General features: G+C 38.7%; 1 protein-coding gene across 1 annotated transcript in view; it reads left to right on the top strand.

The window, feature by feature from the left end:
- Window positions 1-24,244, top strand: part of MAN2A1 (mannosidase alpha class 2A member 1) — a gene marked incomplete at its 5' end in the record, with an annotated part of 55,649 nt that overhangs the window by 28,557 nt on the left and 2,848 nt on the right. The window contains 12 exons of the mRNA XM_081880348.1: window positions 281-466; window positions 698-812; window positions 2,408-2,475; window positions 14,021-14,186; window positions 15,544-15,777; window positions 15,870-15,992; window positions 17,255-17,369; window positions 18,589-18,722; window positions 19,818-19,959; window positions 20,348-20,481; window positions 21,856-22,050; window positions 23,875-23,985. Of these exons, the coding sequence (XP_081736474.1) occupies window positions 281-466; window positions 698-812; window positions 2,408-2,475; window positions 14,021-14,186; window positions 15,544-15,777; window positions 15,870-15,992; window positions 17,255-17,369; window positions 18,589-18,722; window positions 19,818-19,959; window positions 20,348-20,481; window positions 21,856-22,050; window positions 23,875-23,985 (1,723 nt within the window). The remainder of the gene's footprint in view (window positions 1-280; window positions 467-697; window positions 813-2,407; window positions 2,476-14,020; window positions 14,187-15,543; window positions 15,778-15,869; window positions 15,993-17,254; window positions 17,370-18,588; window positions 18,723-19,817; window positions 19,960-20,347; window positions 20,482-21,855; window positions 22,051-23,874; window positions 23,986-24,244) is intronic.

Genomic DNA, 24,244 nt, shown 5'->3' with positions numbered 1-24,244 from the left:
ATCAAATGTGCTTGAGGAAAACAGGAACCAGAACTTGCAATAGATGCTAGGTGTATTTTAAGTAGTTCTAAACATGAACAAGTTTTAATACTTAAGGCTTTGTTAGCCTTGTGTTTCAGACCCTTGAAAGAAAGTAGCTTCTCATTGCTGAAGTGAATAATAGGATGTTGTAAGTCTTGTTCAGTTCTATTATGGAAACCTCTTGGGGAACCTTTATGTTGAAAGGTGGTATACAAATATTGTAAACATTTTTTTAAAAAAATATCTTTTTTTGTTTCAGGGCTGCTGAAATTCTTTACTCCTTGGCTCTGGTACAGTCTAAAAAAAGTGAGAAAATGAAAGTATTTCCTTCGGTGGACCACTACAAATTACTAACAGAGGCGAGAAGAAACTTGGGACTTTTTCAACATCATGATGCTATCACAGGAACAGCTAAAGACTGGGTTGTTGTGGATTATGGCACTAGGTAGGTGTCATGCATTTCATACTGCCTCTGGTGTGTTTCTTGGCTTGAGGGGAGATCTGATTATTTGGTCTCCTATTTTGGACAAACTTCTCTTGATTTTGTATTTAAGTAAACATATTAATAGCTTTGTGTTAGTCAACACTTAGTAATTGCTGCTTTTTTTGTAGCCCTTTAACATAAAGAATGTTTGAATCCAACCTCCCACAGCTGCAGTATTTATTTTGTTCACAGGCTATTCCATTCGTTAATAAACGTGAAGAAAATTATCACTGATTCTGCTCACGTTCTTGTTCTAAAGGACCAAGAAACGTATCATTACAACCCATCAACCCCATTTCTTACAATGGTGAGTTTATGGTAATAATCCTTATAATCATGAAGAAGGCCACAATTGTGTTGGTGAATAGACCAGTATTGTTTTAGGTTCTTAGCATGAGATGGTTGGATGCATTATGCACCTCACCTGGCACCTAATGCAGCCTGGACAACATTTTTTTGTAATCATACCATAAAAAAAGGTTTGGGAGAAGGAATGTGCTAAATTTTGCTGGTGAACGTATTAGCCATTTACTTCATGTGGTGTTCAACTCTGTCCTCTTGATGAAAAGAATGTCAGTGGCATGAGGGGAAGAGAGATAATTTTCAGTGTTCCTTTCAAACCCCCTGAGCAGATTTAGGGGAGTTGCGGCGGAGGGAAAATTGCTGAAAATGGCATCCCTCCCCATCCTGTTTCATTGACAAATTCATTCTTTGAGTGAACGGACACTGTTAGATGCCTACATCGTTTACAAGGTACTGTATAATACAATTATACTGGGTGACCAAGTTAAATTGTAGTACAGTGAATGTTACACCTAAACTAACTGTGCTTGCAACAGGGTAGGTACTGTGACTGGTTATAACAATTGCCAGTTGGCTTCTCAAATAGTTAAATAGTGAACAAAAATGAAAAACTTTCCCCTCCAGTAATGTTATTTCATTGGTTATTTCTTATTTGAGTTTAAAATAGCTTGACTGTATGAAACTGTAGCGTGAAAGCATGACAAATCACATCTTGTATAATTTGCATGATTAAAGAGTTCCAAATTCCCAGACTGGGGATCTGAGTTGCCTAGAGCAGTCATTTACTTCAACTTGAACTATTTGTGCACTGATACCTACTTCAGGTCCCTTCTTCCAGGTGTCTTCGTCATCTGAGGTTGAGGCAGATAGTGATGGGGAGAGGCTCTCTCAGTGGTGTGTGGCTTGCTACCTGTTAATTCTTGCTGAGATCACTTCAGTGCTTCCTTTTATCTGCTTTATCTTGTGGTGGTGGCTTAAACATTTTTTCCGCACCCTTAGAATTTGAGGGCAGTGGACCATCAGTCATAGTAATACAAAAACGAAAGTATAAAGTGCAGTGCATACAGTTAATTTGCAATGGATTTGAAACATCTGGGTCAGTCAACAACGATTTTACAGGGCACCAGAAGATTTGCAATATTGGGGAGGATTTTTCAAAGGCCCAGGACGATGCCACTGAAGTAGCCTTCCCTCTTGACTGATGACTTCTGAAATAAGTAGGTCCCTGAAGGTCTCAAAGCATAGGAGAATTAGTATGGAGAATTAATGCATCCATAAATTTGGATCCCAAGCCATTTTATTGGTGGATTTGATTTTATTACTAAATTTTATAAGCCACCCTCAAAACATTTAAAATTAAAGAGGGATCAGTATACTTCCTTAAAAATAAAGTGAATGGGATTCGAATGACCCCATGTGTTCTGTGGTATGGCAGGCTCAACTCTGTACAGCAGCCCACTCCTATCCACTGAGTTCCATGAGACTTGCTGCCAGATAAGTGGGTACAGGGTTGCAGCCTTGGTGAATTTTCAAATAGACTTTTCTTCTTATGCTCTGTGTTGTATCAGCAAGTAACCTCAACATTTTTCCCATTGGAAGGATGATGCGCAGTCTACGCAAGACTCTTTGCCCCACAAGACTGTCATAGAACTGAGTAAACAGCCAAGGTAAATGCTTTCTTTCTTAATACATGAGAATACGCAGAATGTTAAAAGTTCTACTATTGTTTTGATTTTTTTAAAAAATAAACTGTTCCGTTTCAAGGAGATATTACGGGACTGGCTAAAATTACAAAATCAAGGTGGTATAGTTGCAGTAAATTAATTTTTAGTTAATGTTTTATCCTTTTTTGTAAATAGAGATGAGATTTCCTTATTTACAGTGTATACATTTTATGAAATAAAAATAAAGCAAATTTAACTCATAAAAATAGGATAGTTCATGAATTATGAAGAAATTAGAATAGGAAGCTTGGGTGGGAGGAAGAAAAGTTATAGATAACCCCCAAAGCAGTGACATTTCATTTATGTTTGCATTTTTTTATATGCCAAGTCTAAAGCCATAGTTTGTTTTTTAAAAAAAGAAATACATTTGAGGATTTAGTAGTAGGGTGACATTGAGAAAACAAAGTATCATCTATATCTCATCTCAAAGCTTATGCTTTGCTTGAAAAACTGTTCTAATAACCAGACACTTAAATACATATTTATTTATAGGATTACTTACGTAGCCCTCACCATAACGTCTCATGGCGAGTTACAACAATATAGTCATACGATTTAATATCAGACAAAATCATTAAAATAACGAACCAACACAGTTTAAATAAATAAATAAAGGATGTCAAAGACCAAAGTAAAGAGGTGTGTCTTCAGCATCTGCTGAAAGCTCTACAATGAAGGTGATAGATACACCTGTAGCTAAGAAAGGTAACCATGACAATGCCTTTTTAATCTGCTGTGAAATAGTCACAGAAGCACTGAGCAGTAGGGTTCAGTAAAACATAATTTATTCACTCTTTTTTAAAAAAAAAACCTGATGCTGCTTATTGTTGAAAATGTCTTAGTATCTGTTTACTATATTATACTGTGTACTGTGTATATACTTCAGTATTTCTCAGTCTTGAACAACAATATTGGTAGCAAAGAAACTAGGTGAAAGAATTGATTACTGTAGTGTTTCAAAATTTGCAGTTTGGTTTTTTTTGGGCTGAACTGTAGCTCATTTCAAGAAGGAACACTAGGAATACCTCTTTATTAATATTATAGGTATCTTATCTAGTTCAGAAATGTGGTGTTTTAAATTAGTATGTTGTGTGCAAGTTTGTACAGAAGTGAATAACACTGAAACTGTGTAATTGCCTAGTTGTCCATGGTAATAGTTACAGCAGATATCTCCGTTGCTGTCATAAGGGCCACCAGTACTGGGATTGCAGCCATAGGGGTAGCCCTCATAGTAGTGCCCTGCGTTCCTCAAAGCAGGGCTATGAAACCTGTGGTCAAGGCCCCTTTCTCTTTTCTAACCTGAGGAATTGGAATTGGAAGTGGTGTTTGTGCAGCTTCTAATAATATTGCCAATATGTTGAAAACAGTGCCATGGAGACTCTGAATTTCTCTTTTCTAGTCTATGGAAGTTCTTCACATGCTTTGTTTTGCCATGAGATCAGCACTTTTGATAGTCTCGTTCGGTATGGCAACCGTAACCAATAATACTTGAGTGGGGGAGAAGAGGCAATGAGTGGTCTAGCCCAAGTACGGCTTAAGTATTTATTGCTCAGCAATAAATACTTTGAGGCTCAGCAAAGATTGTACAGCTTTCTTATCTTCTGCTTACGAACTTCCGAAGTAATTTTTGATAGGTCTCAGGAGGGTTGCATGCCAACGTGATGCACTCCAGATGTTTGAAGCACAATCCCCATTGGTCCTAAATAGGATGGCTGGAGCCGAAGGGAGTTGTATCCAAACCATCAAGAGGGCACCAGGTTGAGGCTGATGTAGAGTATTTCAGAGGGTTATGGGTTGTCACCATAGAATGTCTGGTTAGTTTGCAAAGGTTGCAATTTAGGTGTTGCCTGTGTTACAGATTTGTTTGTATAAACATCAGAACTATCTTCTTGGATACAATGTTGATGAGGAGGCTATGGGTGGTGTTATAAATGCATGTACAGTGGTACCTCTGGATATGAACAGGATCCGTTCTGGAGCCCCGTTCGCACCCTGAAGTAAACGCAACCCGTGTGTGCGCGGGTTGCGATTCGCCACTTTCGCGCATGCGCGTGACATCATTTGGACCATCTGCGTATGCGCGAGCGGCGAAACCTGGAAGTAACGTGTTCCATTACTTCTGGGTTGCTGCGGAGAGCAACCCGAAAGCACTCAACCTGAAGAAACTTCAACCTGAGGTATGACTGTAAACCTAATTTTGGAACAGACAATGTGGTTACAGTGGTACCTCGGGTTAAGTACTTAATTCGTTCCGGAGGTCCGTTCTTAACCTGAAACTGTTCTTAACCTGAAGCACCACTTTATCTAATGGGGCCTCCCACTGCTGCTGCGCCGCCGGAGCACGATTTCTGTTCTCATCCTGAAGCAAAGTTCTTAACCTGAAGCACTATTTCTGGGTTAGCGGAGTCTGTAACCTGAAGCGTATGTAACCTTAAGCGTATGTAACCCAAGGTACCACTGTATATCTTTCTTTGCATATCTGTGCTAGATAAAAACCCATGGTCTGATTACCTGGTGTAGGTGCTAGGTGATTATCCAGTGCTGCAAGTGAATGCAGCAGGGTTTTCTATCCCTGCAGCCATGGGTCTTTCAACTCAACCTTCGGAGCTGTCATGTGCCACAGCCAGGACAAGGGTAGGCATGGCACGATCTGTCAGAGGACGAGAGCCTCAATTGGGGGTGGGCAAGTTTCCAGTAATGATGGTGAAGAGGGTTTTGTGGCACTGCTGCTGACTTCTTCTGTAAGGGAGCAGGAGTCTGCTGGGTCAGTTCCTATACAGTCTCCTGAGCACAAAGTTCCCAGGGTAGCTAAAGAGGCAGGTAGCCATTTGGCCAAGCCAGCTGAGTTAGAGGTAGGGGCTTGGATTCTGTACCCATCACAAAAGACATGCCACCATCTGAACAGACCCAGCAGCTCCCCTTGGCTCCCTTGCAAGGTTTTCGCTGGGGATAAGAACCACATAGCCGACTGGTCCTGTGATGGTGCCTGCTTATGCCTAACCATGATCCTAGAACTCTCATGAAGGATGTATTCTGTGCTTAGAGCTGATACTGAGACTGTGTGCTGATTTATCAATAAATTCTTTGGGATTTCCTGAGCTGAGAGTCCTCTGAGTCTTTTGTCTGAGAGTGGGAGCCAGGGCAAGACCAAATTTTGGGGCTGCAGGGGAAAGAAGTCCCATTAGGTGAGTGGATATTAATTCCACAAGTGGGATTAATTCCATTAAGTGGGATTAACCTTTGAATGTCACCTATTGATTCTTTTACCACAATTGTAATATTTGCAGAAATCATTGATACATTTGAAGAAAAGTGCTTAGGACATTTTTTTAAAATGTTGGAAAATATTATATTAGGCTTTGGGATTCTGTAAAAGTTTGTAAAGGTATGGCTTAAAATTTGGTACATGTTTCTGACTTCTTAAGAAGGGTAAAATATACTGCAGTGTACTATATAAATATAAAAGTTAAATTTTACTCAGAGTACACCCACTGAAATTAATGACCATGACTAACTTAGGTCCATTAATTTCAGTGGGTGTACACTGGATTGTATTCAAGTAACTTTTACTCAGTGTGCTGAAAGTACTTCCAATATCATTTTTCACCATTTCTTACAATGGTCTTCTAAGCTTGCACAACTTTATTATTCCTTATTAAAAACTTGAGCTTGAAATCAAGAACCTTCATCTCATAATTTATGCCCTTGGCCATTGTACTACAATAAATAAATGCAGCAAAGGTCCAAAAGTCTAGGAATCGTCATAACTCGTAAGGAGAGAGCATGCAGAGGTCTGTGCTATCTTTACTTTTAATCGGATTTCTTCCAGTGCCTCTCTTTGCTTTACCTCTTCCAGACTTGTGTGTAGTCGTTTGTAGGCTTTTGTTGTGATTTTTCTGGAAATCTTTTTACTGTTGAATTCAGCTGATAAATAAATCTTTCTCAGGCTCATGCTTGTTTATTTAGCCGATATTTATACATGGTGGTTGTGGTAGGTGGCATACAGCTTGTGACATACTCAGTTTCTTACAGTTATCTATAGATCTTGCCATTTTGGGGTGTGTGTTCTGCCTCTTCAGGCTGCAAGAGTCCTAACATAACTTTGAAAATCAACCGGACTTTAATGTATTGCCATTTGCTGCCATTAGTAGTTCCCCCCCCCCCAATAGGTTATCACCCAAGCTGTGATATGATATCTAACCTACGTACTTTGTGTAGTCACATTGAAATCGGTACACTTAAGTGCATTGATTTCATTGGGTTTGCTCAGAGTCCTCACCTTGTTGTGGTTTATGGCATTAGGTCAGCAGCAAGGCAACATACTAGTTTAACAGAACCACCTGTACTATGAAAAATACTATGCTTTATTTTATACTGCCTAATAAGGAAAATAGGTGAAAGAATAGAGACAGCAGCATATGTTCACCAACCATGAGTGTTTGTGCAGTATTAGAAACAGAGATATGAAAACTAGGAGCTAAATGGCTCCTTAAATCTAGGTTATGGGTTCAACAACAGAATGTCCAGGCGCACTTTTTTTAATAACAAGAATACAAAGCTGAAAATGAATGAATTGCTGCTAAAATATTACAATCATTTTTCACATGGTCTAGTCCTTCCCCTGCCCACCCCTCTAAGAGGGTCTCTTCCCCAGTCTTCTTAAGAGGGTCTCTTCACCAGTCTTCAGAGAGCAGCTGGAAGTGGGGAGGTAGAAAAAGGTCCTCCTTTCCTTCCACTCTGCAGTTTTAATCTGAAATCTTAGTCGCAGTACTGCACCCAGAACTCAAAAACTGTTCACCCTAATGAAGTTCCATGTTGCAAAATGTGCCTAGAACAACGGGAGTTTTGTGTACCTGAGAGAAGTGAGTGATGAAGTCAGTTCAGGAACATGTTGAGAGTGTGGGGGTTAGCACTCAAGTTTTGTAATCATTTTGTGGCTACATAGAGGAAAACAAAAACCCAGTGACTTCAGAATTTAGAGATCTGATCAGAACAGAGTTGCTCTTAAGATTGTTAGCAGGGATGGGAGGATGTCTGAGAGAGATGAGAGGAACAAAGGAAAAGGTGAATTTAACAGGATTAGGGTCTAGAGCACTTGCGCCACGGACTCATTATTGCTTGTTCTGGCTCTGTCTCAGAGATTCAGTTGGTAGTTGAAAGATTAAATTGAGCTGAAAGTATTTATTGCTTGTGAGTGTAGTGGTAAGGTTGAACACCAAATCTTATTTAGAGTAGCTATGAACAGTAAATACAAACAGATGTAAAAAAATGAAGATAACCTTTGCCTAATTAAAATTTGTTTGAAGAAACAAACTTAAATAAAACTATTGAAGTGTACCTATGCTGTGCAATATTGTCACCTCTAAGTGGATGCTTTCATTTAAATAATTATTGTGATTGCTTCATATAATGGAGCGGCATTTTTAGTGCTGCTTCATTTTCCCTTGTAAAATCCACCAGAGCATGTAGCATTGTGGTAGAGATTTTCTGTGGAGTTAAAAAAATTGGCAGATTTGCATGCACTTTTGTCATCAATGGATCATGGATCTTGAAGTATTTGTGGAACTGGCAGAGATGCAGGATGGCTTTTGGAGTAAATTATGAAGTAGATGAGAATTTAGAGTTTTGAGTGCAAAGTGCTTATGCTTCTACTGGGATTATAGAAAATGGTTAGACATAAAGGATTAAATGATAATGTTTTTTTAAATATAAAAGTATATACTGCTATTTCATAAAACATGAAGATGGTATGCACAGGAATATAACGTGATTGATGAGATATATGAGATATTTGAATCGTTTGTTTTGGCAATTTAGCCCACTGTTTATTAAAATAATCCCAAAGTAGGGCACAATGTATAAAAACAAATGCAAAATACCGAGAATTAATAACATAAACCAGGCATAAGCAAACTCAGCCCTCCAGTTGTTTTGAGACTACAATTCCCATCATCTCTGACCACTGGTCCTGTTAGGTAGGGATGATTGGAGTTGTAGTCCCAAAAAAACTGGAGGGCTGAGTTTGTCTATGCTTGACATAAACCCATAATCACTTATCATATACCAGTGATTCCAGCAGGGACAAGCTGCCTACCCCCACAACCAGTTCTGCCCAAAGCCTGAGTAGATAAAAATGGTTTTTAACTGGCACCAAAAACCCATCAGGGTTGACGCCTGTCAGATCTGTGAGGAGAGAACATTCCCCAAAAAGGTGCTGAGAACACACACTCACACTCTTAGTTCATAATGCAAATTTAGCACCATTAAGAGGGCATACTCACCTGATTGTCATTTTCAGGAAATCTTATATGGGAGCAGGTAAAGGTAAAGGGACCCCTGACTGTTAGGTCCAGTCGCAGATGACTCTGGGGTTGCGGCGCTCATTTCGCTTTACTGGCCAAGGGAGCCGACATTTGTCTGCAGACAGTTTTTCTAGATCATGTGGCCAGCATGACTAAGCCGCTTCTGGCGAACCAGAGCAGCGCACGGAAACACTGTTTACCTTCCTGCCGGAGCGGAACCTTTTTATCTACTGTACTTGCACTTTGACGTGCTTTCGAACTGCTAGGTTGGCAGGAGCAGGGACCAAGCAACAGGAGCTCACCCCGTCGCAGGGATTTGAACCACCGACCTTCTGATCAGCAAGCCCTAGGCTCTGTGGTTTAGACCACAGCGCCACCCGCGTCCCTTATATGGGAGCAGACAACCCATCAAATATTTAGATCCTAAGCCATTTAGGACTTAAATTCATATATTATATGAATGTAAGTAGTATATGAATATTGGTTATAATATTGCTGTCAATGCTCAAAAGCCCAATCTCATCCCCTGAATTGTGTATCATATTTGCAGTGTAATTGGGCAAAATAGTGTGGGATGTGCATATGAAAGCCTTTAGGCCTCAGCTCAGTTCCATGAAGGAGTGTTGTCATGGCGGTTCTTTTTTTGGCCATTAGTCTCTTGTTTTGCATACATATTGATGTAAGGAAATACATGTAGTAGAACAGATTTTGTAATGCTACTTCGTTTTCCCTTGTACAATTTGCTTGAGAAACCTGCTCAAGTTTGGACTTTATTATTATTTCTTTCTCTGTAGACATCGTTTTCGAGTTTAAATACATTAGCTCTTATTCAGGTCCCCCCCCCCTACTTTTGGCAGAGATATTAAAAACATTCATATTGATGGCTTTTGACTTTTATGCCAAGGCTTTGAGAGATGAGATTTTGGGTGTGAGGTTGCATATTACCTTACATTAATATTCATGGTCACCTAACAGTAGAGCTTCTTCACTTTCTCAGAAGCAGACATTTGCCTTTTTATCAAACTTGCACTTTATTTCTATATCTTGTGACCACTGAAGAAATAATAATAATAATAATTACTACTATTATAATCATCATCACAATAAACTATTTGGCTGTTGCATAATCATAATCTTGAGAGTCCCATGGACTGCAAGAAGATCAAACCTCTCCATTCTGAAGGAAATCAGCCCTGAGTGATCACTGGAAGGACAGATCCTGAAGCTGAGGCTCCAATACTTTGGCCACCTCATGAGAAGAGAAGACTCCCTGGAAAAGACCCTGATGTTGGGAAAGATGGAGGGCACAGGGAGAAGGGGACGACAGAGGACAAGATGGTTGAACAGTGTTCTCGAAGCTACGAACACGAGTCTGACCAAATTGCGGGAGGCAGTGGAAGACAGGAGTGCCTGGCGTGCTCTGGTCCATGGGGTCACGAAGAGTCAGACACGACTAAACAACAACAACAACAAAATAATAATCAAATGCTGGAAGATATAGTACTATATCATTGAAGGAGTTTCATTAAATTTTCCTGCTTCAGAGCAGATTTGATGAAATTTAATCCTAGTTGCAATTTATATGATGCCATGTCCGGCATATGTTTATGTATGAATTCTGCTTGAAAGTATCTCTGGCACTATAGAGGTAAGTGTTTTTCTTGAAAAAGGTTAAGAGCAGCAGGTAGTGGCGTCTGTCTCTGGAAAATGTTCTTTGGTAATCTTATTGAGAAGGTCTGTTCTGTTACTATTGTGTGTGGGCAATCAGATCTTTATGACCTCATTTGCTTGTACTGCTAATGCCCCTAAGACTTCATAAGGGGCACTTTTTTGTTCGTGAAAACTCTTAATGGTGGCCACCACCAGTTTTAGTGCATGAGCCCAAAGCTCAGGTGCCTTCCAGAATAGAGTTATTTTCGCGGAATGTGGCAGTTAAGAGTCAGAGAAAACTTAGTGGTGTGAGGAGTCATTGGCATTTTGGAGAGCACTTTAATGATGGACTAGGCCGAGCCTCACTACTGAATCTGGGGTAAAATGTTCTGACTGGAAATTTTTTTCTTCAGGGTCTTTCTGGCTGATGGAAACAGGAGAGCAATTTTAAATTTTTGAAGGAAGAAATCAATTCCAGCAATAGACCCTGAGGCAGTGCCACAAAGAAGTGCTCTGAATGGTGAGAGCAGCACAGCTGCCTATTGCCTCTGAAACAGAGGTAGATGTTCAGTTTCTCCGAGTTCTTGTCTTAAGTCCAGTTTTAACGGGACCTTTTTAGATGGTACGGAAAGCCTCCTTCAGTAAACCTGCCTCCATGCTTGTTTTTTTTTTTTTTTTTTTTTGTGGGTGGGCTACATCTAGCATTTGTCTTTCCACATGGGTGGATGTTGTGCTGTGCTACATAGTATGAGTGAAGTAGAGTCTTTTGTGAGTGTGGTGTCTTGATTTTTATTGTAGATATCTATCTTGTTACAGGTGATACGGTGTTTTAAGTGATGGAACTGATGCAAAGCTTTTAAAATAGTATCGCAGAGCTGTATTAGTCATAAATGTAAAACACACAATTGTGTACCTGAAATTGACAGGGCGCGCCCTGTTGTTTGCATGGTGTTTTCATTTCCCAAATTGCGGGCTTAATTGTTGACTAAAATCACAATATAAGTTTCCTCTTCTTATTGGACTCCTAATTTCCTCTTTCACCTTCCCTTTTGTTTATTCCCCAGTTACATTTTAATACATGGTTGAGTTTGGTTGACCTCAACTTTTGGGGGTTCTAGGTACATTTATCATTAAATTATTCTCTGACCTTCCCCCACTAGAGAGTGGCTTTGGATAATATTTCCGCATTGCAACTTCCTGTTCATGTGCATCTTTGTTTTTAATCTGACATAGGACTTCCACATCTGCACTGCTTGGAGATTCAAGGACAGTTTCAATTAGCAGTTATTTTTAAATTGTTCCTCAGATTAGGTGGAAACAAGAACAACTTATCACTTGGTTTTCCTTTTGTATCAATATCTCTTAAAGACACTATGCTGAAGAAGTTAGATAGATAGAATTAAGTTCTTATATGGCCTGAATTTCTGTTGTGAAATTCTTCTCGGTAGTGGCGCCTTCTACCTGTGAAACGCCCTCCCTTCAGATGTCAAGGAAATAAACAACTATCTGACTTTTGGAAGTCAGATAGTCAGGGAGGATTTTAAAGATTGATGTTTTTATTATGTTTTAGATATGTTGTAAGATGCCTAGAAACCAGCCAGAAGGGTGGGGGTAAAATAATAATAATAATAATAATAATAATTATAATTATTATTATTATTATTATTATTATTATTATTATTATTAACAGACGTTAAAATTCAGAGAGATTAGAGGGAACTTTGAGGTAGGAATCTGTTCTCCTGTTCCTTGGAAAGCACCATTTACATAGATGACACCACATAATTAATAATAATATATCTCAGAATCAAGCATCTATATTAGTCTATGCAAGCCTAGGCTGGCTATGTCTATGAAGGACAATTTACATAAAAATAATATGCAAAAAAACCCCAACACATTTCCTGTCATTTTTTTCCATAGAAAATTTTATGTCACCATTTTTAATATTTGTGTCTTAGATTGAACTGTTGAAGTGCAAGCGGTGTGTCTCATAATTTGTTGCAGCTCATGTAAAGTTAGAGACAACTGTAGTTCTACATTTGAATGAATAGGATATGTTCTCTTGTACAGAGAACAGAATAAACCTTGAGAAGGTCAAGACTTAAGGCATGCTGGTACTTCCTAGTGGTGAGATGAAAAACTGGGTGGTGCATATATACAACCACGTCGTCGTGATAAGTTTCACTAGTACAGGTATCTCCCCACTTATGTAGGGGTTACATTGCAGGCCCGTGCTTGCATAAGTGAAGTTGTGTGAAGTTTAAATGCCATCTCTGCCACTCTCTCCTCAATCCATACTGGGGGGGGGGGGGAATGCTTTATCCAAAAACTAGAATTGAAGCTGTGGAGCTGGCAGGAGGCTGGAGGGATGTGTGGGAAAGTGGTGGCAGCGGCGGCTGCACTACCCCACACATCAGCTGTTAGGCGGGGAGGCTGAGCAGCATAAACAAAGCTCAGTCTCTTCAGGGCTTCCTCCACCTTAACTGATACCCTCTTCGGTCTCTGGGGTTGGTCTTTTTGTGAGCCACAAAGACTCCTTCCCGATTTGAATTGTATTATTTATTTCCCGTCACTGCATGTATACGCAGTCACATGTGAGTTGCATGTCTCTTAGATGCCAGTGAACATGGGGAGTAACTCAAACAAGGGGTATCTGAATGTTTAGCAATATAAATACTCTTCTTTGCCATTGTTCTCAGGTTAATTTTGGATGAATTTTATTGGGAAAGGGTGATTCATTTGCTTTTAACTTTTTGGATTCTTTAAATATCAACCTTTTAAATAGAGGTCATGTTAGTATATTCACACTGGCCAGTGCAGCTTACAAATGCGCTCCCGCAAGAAATCACCTAGGAAGTTAAGTAACTGAGACAAAAGTAGTGTGATAGAAAATGTAAGAACAGAAATTGATAAAATGTATGCCAGTGCTTTCATTATATTCCAACAGTTTTTCCCCTCTTTAATTTATGTGAATGCATATTTTAAGATATAGCTGCATCGTTTCATTCTATACTAATGGCTTGTGGTTTGGGCTAAGAAATTGCAACTGTCCAGATGTTCTTTGATTCAGCTACAATACTTGGCTTCGTTTGTTGGGTGATTTTCAGTGTTTTGCAGATAGATCTCAAATGTTTCCTCCAACAGAGGAAGCTCATTTGAACCCAACCCAATGGTATAAAGTAATTTCAACAAGTTATATATGCTTTTAAGAGAATATACACACCATATTAAACTGTATTTTGAGGCTCTAGACATGAAACACTTCAGGTGACTGGTAAATGAATAGATTTATCTGAAAAAGATTTGCCAAGAACTTTTCAGTATTTTCTCTTCAAAAGTGTTCTTAAAAGAAAAACTCTTAATATCTAGCTAGCATATTAGATGCATTGTGCATCTAGATGCATTGTGCCCATGTATTCTTTTTGTTTTAATGTTTTCTTGGTATAACTTCCTATCTTGGTAATTCAGGTGAAAAAAGAAGTCTTTGATCAAATAACTTTGTTTTTGTAAAGATCTGGCAACATTTCTTGCAGGTACCTTTTGATTTATAATCCTACAGAACAAGAACGCTCATCAGTGGTTTCAGTCTACGTGAATACACCTCGAGTTAAAGTATTGTCTCCTTCTGGAAGACCAGTTGTGGTCCAGCTTACCGCAGTATGGGATGGAGCTGCTAAAATAACATATGATGCATACCAGGCAAGCTATTTGTAATACATCTATGAACGTGTATTGAACAAGCATGTGGATATTTTGTATGTGGGAAGCAGTAGTACAAATGGCAAACAAAAAAGGGAATTGAGTCATCTACAACTGTTGCTAGATAATGTATTTGGGAATTTTTTTAAAAGCATAAAAGTGATAATTTTAACTTTGGGATTTGATTATTGTCGTCCCCTTCATAAATAATAATGAGATGCCTATGCATTTGAGACTTGGAAGGTGCATAAAATTACTACAGCATGCATGTTTACTTGGAAGTAAACTCACTTTAAATTCTTGGAGGTTGCTCCTAAGAAATTGGGTATAGGATTGTAGTCCTACTAAAGCTTTCTTTTAATCCAGGTTATAGTTCCAAAGTGACAAAAAAATATATATCAATTTTTCATTTCAAATGTTTAGTTTAATTATGTTTTTCCTGGTGGTGAGAAGTCAGAGGAGAATGTGTAAGTTTGAAGTTAACAATTCTCTGAACATAAAATAAGTTATTTTGTTTGTCTCTCTGAGAAAGGAGAATCCAGGTTACATTTTCTTTCAAATTCTCTTGGCTCTCCAATCTCATAAAATTCTGTGGAATTTCCATCAACATTTTTTTCCTGCTATAATCCTTATGCTTTTTGTAACAGTTTCCTAAAAGTTCAAAATGAAAACATATTTTCCCCTGCAACTGCTGAAGTGCACGAAACCTACTGAGGGGTTGCAGCTGTAGTGTTTGAGCATGCAGAAAATAACTGTTCTTGATTTCCCTTTCTGTCTCTTGCTTGAAATATAAGTAAGCGTCTTTACTTGTGTGAAACAGCTTTAAAGAAAAGCATTGCAATGCTTTTAATATTCTTTATATATTCAAGTAAGAGTACATGCAGTGATTAAAACAAGGATGGTTTGTTGCTCCAAAATATTTTTTTGTTGATTCATTGCTCCTCAAGTTTCTCAAACGTAGAAGAATTTGATTGCATCATTACCTTTGAATTTCTTAGAATAGAAGAAAATGAGGATAAATTGATGTAGTGGAATCTTTGACTGAACGCAGTTTATTTGAAAGGCAGCTATTGTAGCTAATATTGTGTCCTAGGTTCTGCTTTATTGTGGGGAAAGCATGGATTTAATAAACTGAAAAGAATCCTGCTAAATGAGATCTAGCTCTCTTGAGTACCATTATTTTCACATGCCTGTTCATAACAAGGATGTTGGCTTTGATTAGAAAATAGTTCCTAGCACAGTTGTGAGTTTAGGATCTTGGTATAAGTCATCCTTTGGGGACCAAATAATTTTGTTTACACTTGGATGTCTGCTCTTGATATTGGAAAAATAACCTTTCTTTGCCTTCACTTAACAGATTTCTTTCTTGGTTCGTATACCACCCTTGGGTTTTGGAGTTTACCAGCTGCTGGAGGGTCTGAGCTCTGAAGCTGCATTGGCGGACTATAATCTCTATCATAACGACAAAGCTAAGCTAGTCAAGCCCTATAGAGTTTTCAACGTTAAAGAGATACAGAATGCTCTGGATGAGATCATGCTAGAGAACTCTTACATGAAAGTCTGGTTCTCTGGGAATTCTGGGCTTCTTGAGGTATGTATATTTAACTATTTGAAAATATTTTGATATTGAAAGAAATTGGAATAACAGTATTGTTGTTGTTGTTGTTGTTGTTATTCCTTTAGAAAGTAAATACAAAAGAGAATAATAAAAATCACCGTGTCAAGATGGAATTTGTTTGGTATGGGACTACAAGTAACCGAGATAAGAGTGGGGCTTATCTCTTCTTACCGGATGGAGACGCCAAGGTAATAATAATAGGCTTGTGTTTGGACTATATTGAGGAAAGCAGGGAAGAGTGTATATACTGACTTTGATCCAGAGGTACCCTTCTGCTAGTGGAAAACTTCCCCCACTTTTGAAATAGATGTTGTGACCTCCCAGAAGAGCACTGGATTGAGAAAAGTGAGCCATGACTGACTGGGAAGAAAGGAGGATGAATCTCTTGAGAGTCAGTGCTCATTTAGCTATCCATTAGTGGTAAACCGAGATCTGATTCAGAACATTTTTATCACTTGTTGTGTTATATAGGTATCACTAAAAAAAAATATGGACTTAACCCAGATATGCTCTTATTGGAAGAAACAGAGGCAGGGTGATTTTTGCTGATTACGCCTTCTTGCTGCAGCCCCTTGGTGTTTCTTGAAAACATACCCTTAGGGATTGGGAGAACCAGGTTGTAAGAGATGATGTGAGGAAATCAGGGGGAATTGTCTTGTACTCCACAGCTTCTTCCATCAATGGAAGGAAGCTTTCCATTTGCGGAAGGGCAACTGCACAGCCAACCTAAAATATTGAAGTAGATAGTGAAATGGGCCTTCATTTTTCACTGAAGATAAACTGCAGATACAAAACATTTTGGAAACGGGGATCTACAGCAGGATTGAGGAGCATCCAATCCACAGACCTAATTAGGTCTGGAAGGGGTCCCTGCTTGACTCATGAAGCTGTTACCCACCCACCCCCAAAACCACAATCACCTGTCCCAGGCCTCCATCAGATGAGGGGCAGGTGGAGATGCGGCAGCCAATGAGTGATCAGGACCTTTGAAATGTGCTCCTGGTTGTGCATTTATAAGGGGAGGGGGCTTGTTGTTGCTGCCGATGACTGAGAAGGCCATCTCCCAGTTTTCTTGGGATTTCCAAAAATAAATATTCCAGTTTTATGAAAAGCTGTGCCAGAAAGAGGGAAACTATTTAATTAGCGATCAGATGTCGTTGAATAACAATTGTCCTTTGTTCATATAGCTCTTGGTTGAAGCTTGAGGGATCTTTGACAATATAAATGTGGCCCAAAATCCATCTCTCTCATACAAAGTACGATTTTAACTTGGAGCTCTTTCAAGGCATTCCACGGATGTGGTGAAAGAGGATGTGGGAGGGACATGCTTCTTCCTACTTTTTGGAGCTCCTCTGAAGGGTCGCAACAACAGTGCCCCCCCCCCTTAAGCAAGACAGTGAAATGTGAAGATTCAAAGTACTAACATAATTTTGCTTTTGTCTTTTTGCAGCCCTATGTTTTCTCTGATCCACCTATCATACGAGTTACACATGGGAGGATCTTTTCTGAAGTTACTACTTTTTTCCATCATTTGACACACACAATACGACTTTACAAAGTTCATGGTAATGTATTGTTAGCAAATCTAGCTGTGCAATTATGTTCCAGTTCTTTTTGGGGTTTAATATTGTCTTGTTTCGGTGCATGTGAATACAGTTGACTTTCCTACAGTTTACCATTTTAGAAACTTGTTAACTGCAGTGAGAGTTGTTCAGAAATGAACTCTTTGATCTGCTACATTTATTCAGCCTACTTTAGATTAATGTAATCCATTGTTTGTGGTGGTGCCTTTGAAAAGTGTTTGGGAACGTCAACTGGTTTCAACTAACAGCCTTATATATCTGTATATCTATAGATATACACAACAGCCTCTGCCAGGGACCCTCACTCAAGTAAAAGCCATGGGGGGGGGGTTTCAGCATAAAAAAATTGCTGAAAAAGTCGGCATATACTTGAGTATATACGGTAAACATTATACAACCTTTAAAATATCCAATGGCTTCCCTTCTTCTCCTTCCATAGTTCATATTACAAATAATACTTTCCTGCATATTTTACTATAACAATTCAAATCAATTTTCCACTTTTACATCAATCAAATATTGTTTACTCTGTTGAATTTATCTGAATGCTGCCAGTGTTTTCAGCTGTGTACAATTATTCTCCATATATTCAGTAAATATTTTCCATTCTTCTTTAAATATATGTTCTTCTTGCTCTATTATTCTGTGGGTTAAACCTGCAAGTTTTTCTTCATATTCTAACATCTAAAGTTGCCAGTGCTCTTTACAAGGGACCTTGCTCACTTTGCATTTGGGGGCTGACAGAACACGGGCTGTTGTTGTTGCATACATAAACAAAACTTTTCTGGCCCCTGGGAATTTCTGTCTGGGTTATTCCCAACAAAAAGGGCTCTGGTTTTTTAGTGGAAGGTAAATCTAAACATTTTCCCCAAAGCTCATTATAAACAATTTCCCAACTCATTCTTTAATTCACACTACTTTTGAAAATCAAAGGAGAGCAACAAAGGTGGAATCAGTTGAATTAATAAATATATCATGTGCAAAAGATGGCATCTTCTGACATCTTTCCTTTGGTTCCAGTCCTCTTCTAAAGCAGGATATGCAGCTCTAGAGATTCAACCGATAGAAGCATCTATGAAACCCCTCTTTATGTGGCTCCAATTGAGCTGCAAATATATGTTGCACTTGACTGGTTCCTTACTGCTTAAGATCATGGGTTTGACTAGTATTTAGAAATTACTGAATCTCATTTTATATTTAGGACTTGAAGGTCAGTCCCTTGAGGTATCCAACATTGTGGACATTAGAGGAGAATACAATCGTGAGATTGCAATGCGGATTTCATCTGACATAGAAAGCCATAACAGATTTTACACTGACCTCAATGGATACCAGGTAAACGGCATGTTAATTTAAACACAGGGGTTATGTTCTACGTTTTAGATTAGCCTTTTTGTTAACATTTACTCTCATCTTTTATTGGAGTGGTGTTTTTTAAAAAAATTAGTAACAATTAAAAATTTCTATAAACTGGATGATAATCTTAAAATATTTACGTTATCTTCCCATCCTCCTCATCCCCTATTTTTTTAAAATTCCACTCAATTTTATCAGACATTAAGGAAGAAATGCCACCTTTTATCTCCCACTAATGATACCATGTCTGCCCCCATGTTTTGTCTCTCTCACTTATCTGGATTCCCAAGTCAGGACAGCAGAGAGGTGCTTCCATTCCCTTTAAAAGGGAGTTATCAACTAGCATAACCTGAGGTTGGTGCAATCAGTATGTTTGCTGATGAACCCACAGCCATGGTGGAATGCATCAGACCTCACTCAGGCAAGCTCCCTGTATTTTCAGCAACATGTATGCAAGCTCTTGCACATGGTAAATGAGAAGATTAGCAGGCACACAGAAAGCAAGTGAATCTCAAAATTGATGAAGAGAAATAAAAACCCAGTTGTTAACTGCCTTCTCTTATACCAGTTCACCCTTTCACTGAGATTTTAATCTGTGACTTTCCTCTGGGAGCTCCCACAGATTTAGCTGAGTTGCATACAGATGTTTGTTTGTTAAAATATTAGTTAGAAAGATAACTTGTTTATAGGCTGTCATCAATAGCTTGGTTTTAGGGAAAGAAACAGAAATTGGGCAAGCCTGAAAGTATAGTACAGTCGTTCCTTGGCTCCAAACCAAACCGGCTCCAAATTCCAAACCGGAAGTGAGTGTTCCGGTTTTCAAACGTTCTTTCGGAAGCCGAATATCCAATGGGGCTTCCACAGCTTCCAGTTGGCTGCAGGATGCTCCTGCAGCCAATCATAAGCCACGCATTGGAAGTCAAATGTTTCGGAAGTCGAACGGACTTCCAGAACAGATTCTATTCAACTTCCAAGGTACGACTGTATTCAGTTACCTTTTAGCAAAATCTATTTTTCTATTTGTCTTATGTAAATTATCAGTGAAATTTACTGAAGTCACATTTGATAATTTAGATTCAGCCTAGACAGACAATGAGCAAATTGCCTCTTCAAGCAAATATTTATCCAATGGCAACAATGGCTTATGTCCAGGATAGCAAGATACGCTTGTCTCTTCTTTCTGCTCAGTCTCTTGGCGTTGCAAGTTTAAAAAGTGGTAAGTAACACTAGAAGGTTTTAAAGACTGACTATGCTGGAAAGTAAACAATGTTGTGGTCATAACATAGCTCAAAGGCCTTCAAGTTCCATGGAATTCTCCAAGGCTAATCAAGGCTCTATGAATAGTTGATAAGATATGTAGGTGCTTGCTGAAACATTAGAGGAAAAAGTAATATAAATAGAGCAATGTTTATGAATATTTTGGACAAAAGATCTTGCATTAGGAGAGCTTTAAGACGTCCAATTTTTTATACCTTTTAATAATTCTATCCTTTATGCATATGTAGAATAATGGGTAGTCTGTCTTTTCGTAGCAGCATGATTTTTAGATACTTTAACAGAGTGCTGAGTGGTGGATCCAAAATAAGACGAATGTTTGTTTTTAGGCCAATTAGAGGTCATCATGGATCGCCGACTTATGCAGGACGACAATCGAGGCTTAGGACAAGGTGTACAAGATAACAAAATCACAGCTAATCTATTCCGAATTCTGTTGGAGAAAAGAAATGGAGTAGATATGGTAGGAGAAGTGTTACAAATAACTTGATTTCAGTTTCTTAAATATTAGCTTCCAAATATATGTACATGTATATGTATCATAAGAACATTTTACCAAGGGATTCTCCATATCTCTAATTAGTACATTAATCTTTAAGTTTTCCAAATATGGATTCACTTATGTTATTGAACCTGACTATGGTGTGTCATAAAGTTTTTCTGTTCTTCCCTGTTTTAGGGAGTTCATATGAAAGAATATGTTGCTATAATGTCACTCACTAAGTCCAAATAAATTCTGGTGGAAGGGGGTTGGGCGAAAGGTGATTCTTCCATCTGTAGAACTGTAGACATCGGGCATCACTGTAAGACTCCTGTGGATTGCAGGGGAGCACATGGGGCCTTCTACATGCAGAAGGGGGGGAATAGAAACAGTGATTGTGGTGGTAAAGGCAATGGGGACCAACAGTAAGCTCATTGTTGGGAGAGGGGTAGCAATGACAATAGTTGAATATTTGGTCCTCTACACTACTCTTAAGATGAAATATTTCAGCATCATGCTTTGCGTCATATGACTTTATCTATTATAGAGTGAAGTCATACAGATGCACAACTTAGCAAATTTTCACAGGGGTGCATAAAGAACATCCTGAGTGTACAAGCCAAGCTGCTTTAAATTAAATGTATTTATTTATCACAGTCTTAAGTGGTACAGATTTGACAAAGATAAACGCCATTCCAGTCTATGGTGTAGTCAGAAGATCATTATACTGGGACCCCAGGGAAGTCTGAGGTAGTAGCAGTTAAATTTAAAATCTTTATTAACACTGCCTGAAAAACCATAAATAGTGCTACAAATGTTGGATACAGGCAGAGTATAGCAGGTTACCTAGTTAAATGAGACACACAGAGAAACAGCCCAGTAAACCAAGAAAAGGGTACCTTTGTTTGCTTCAGGATTAAAAGAGCACACTGTTCAGTTATCCATCAGGAACCAGCATGACAGAGGGATGCAAAAGACCCCCACAGAGAGTATGGATGATAAAGAACCAGTTCCTTTGGTATATGCATATAGAGCCCCAATAGATCAGCTAAGCACTCCCAAATGCTGCATAACCACTTCTATATGAGAGAAAGAGAAACTACACAATTCACACACTGTGCCATAGGTTAAAGTATGTGCCCTAAACGGTGCTGTGGCTTCTTTTGACCGCTAGAGTGTCTGTCTGTTTATGGTAATCTTTTGGGGGCACTGTTGACTTTAAAACACTGTTGGCTACCTATGTCCCAAATGCCATTTAGTTTTATTCATGGGTTCATTTATCAGCTTAAATGAATGCATATATGTTCAATGTACCACAACTGAAAACAGCTTACTACTATCTTCTTTTTTTAATAGAAAGAAGAAAAATCGACAGTCAGCTTTCCTTCTCTCCTTAGTCATATAACATCATCTTTTATAAATCATCCTTTGATTCCAATGATTACCTATGCAGACATCGGCATCCCATCGCTGTTGAATACCTTTTCTCCATTAATGTCATCCATGCCCTGTGATATGAATATAGTTAACTTAAGAACCATACAATCAAAGGTATGCTTGAAATAAGTTTGAAATAGTTATTTCATTGTACTCAAAACTACTGCTTTCTAGAAAGCCCCTTTACAAGACTTCTGAAATGGGTCTCCGAAGAAATTAGTACAGTCTTAGCATCTTTTACTTCTAAACACTATAAAATGTGCCTGACATTATTGACACTGTTAATGATACTCACTGGTGTCAAAGAGCAGTGCAGAAGTAAGTTTGAGAAGTGAGCAAGGGCTTGAGTCTGATTACTAGGATGATGTACTTGAGATGCACAGTTCCGTACCTACCTATAACAATGCTTTGCAACCTAGCTTGTGACATGTACTTCCATGAATGTAGATTTACAGATGCAGTCACTTCTTTTCTACACCACAAACAGAATTAATTTCCATGGGCAATAACTCTGTGTATGCTACGTATGGGCTTTCATTATGTGAGTCTACTGAAGTTGAGAGTGATAAATGTCTGCTTCCTTATAGACCACAAACCATCATTTTTGTACAAGGAACAATAAAATTGTAGATTTCTCTGCTTAATGATGCATATTATTGGAATGATAAACATCAACATATTTAAGACAATGTGAAATTACCAAATGTTGCAATCTTTCATTAGTAGTATTAAAATACTCAGATTTAAACCAGACAGAGAATAAGGTGAATTTTGTTAATCAAGAAGAACCAAAAGACTTTTCCAGATAACATTTGCCTCTGTTCTCTCTCTCGGCAGTAGCATCTCCCCGCCCCCCGCCCCCCCTCCCCACAAAAATAGGGAAGGTGTGATGAAGCCTTGTCATAAAATAGCCATGCTCCTGTTCACAGCATTAAATAAATAAAGGGAAAAGTGTTCTTACACACTGGGTGGATAGTGGGCAGCCTTTAGAATACAAATATTTTAAAGCAAAGCAAAAGCCTAACAAAAAAGCAGACAATCTTGCTTAATGGACAACAGGTAGGCATGCTGAAATTTGCTGCCGTATTTGTTTTGCTATCGTTAAAGGGATAGATGATACGCCTGAAATGTACTTCAGTGCAGGGCACAACATACTATTGCCATAAGTTATGGTGGTGGCCACTAGTTTTAATTGGCTTAAATTAGACAGCTTCATGGAGGATACGTCTGTCAGTGGCTACTAGTAATGGATGGCTCTTTGTGTAAATTTCTCTAATGGTGTTTTCAGTGTCATTTAGTAGCTGACAGCATGGGTTTTGAGAGTTTCACTTCAAAAAAAATGTACATATTTTGCACACCTATCATGTATTCCCATCTTCTGCCTTTTAGAAGAGCTATTGTATGTGCCTGCTAACATTGTAGGCTCCTGAATCCTTAAAAAAAAAACCAACTAAAAAAGCTTAGACACTTACTTTTTGTACAATTGTATGTACTGTTTTAGTTATGTGGGAGGTTATTTTGCCTGAATTTCTGGCTTAGTTTTTAGTGCCACTGCCAAGTGAATCTAATGGTATATAAAGTAACAGATGCTTTGTTCATCTTACTGAGCTGTTTATTAGCACATAACCTGCTTCAGATAACATCTGTATTCCTGCACATGCATTTGGGGATATAACTGCTATGTATGCCAACATCTTCTAAGTTTTAATACAGTAATTAAAATTATGTATGTGACTGAACCTGTTATGGCCATATAACTGAGGTCTAAAATCATAGCAATAATCAGTGAAGTTAGGCAATGTTGGGCTCCAGAGTAACTTGTCAATTTCCTAGCAGTTTCAGTCACGATTCAAAAGTTTGTGCCTCTGCCCAGACGCTACAGTTCTTTCCTCCTTTCCCCACCCCCTTTTGCCCACAATTTCTCCTTTTGTTTTGCAGGCAGGTTCTGGGCCATCTGAGGAAGCAGCCCTGATTGTTCACAGGAAGGGATTTGATTGTAGGTTCACAAGCACAGACCTGGGCCTCCTCTGCTCTACAACTCAGGGAAAGGTATTCTACAATATTTTAGATTTAGTCATACGGTAGAAGAGAAACAAGTTGGCAGAGATTGAGTCAGCTGCTTTTGATAATGCCTTGGACGTGCATAATTGGATTTTCTACCTTCTTTCCTTGGAATAGCAGGCTCTTATACTATGTCACAAACCAGTCCTGAAAGTTTCTTCAGTTTAAGAGACGTCTCCCATGTTGCATGATGAGGGACTGCTGCTTGAGAAACACAAGCCTGCAGTTCACTTAAGTGAGCAGAATT

The sequence above is a fragment of the Podarcis erhardii genome (assembly GCF_964252035.2).
Source record: "Podarcis erhardii genome assembly, chromosome: 11".
Taxonomy (NCBI): domain Eukaryota; kingdom Metazoa; phylum Chordata; class Lepidosauria; order Squamata; family Lacertidae; genus Podarcis; species Podarcis erhardii.
The sequence above is the reverse complement of the archived record's forward strand: the minus strand, read 5'-3'. Positions and strand labels throughout refer to the sequence as shown.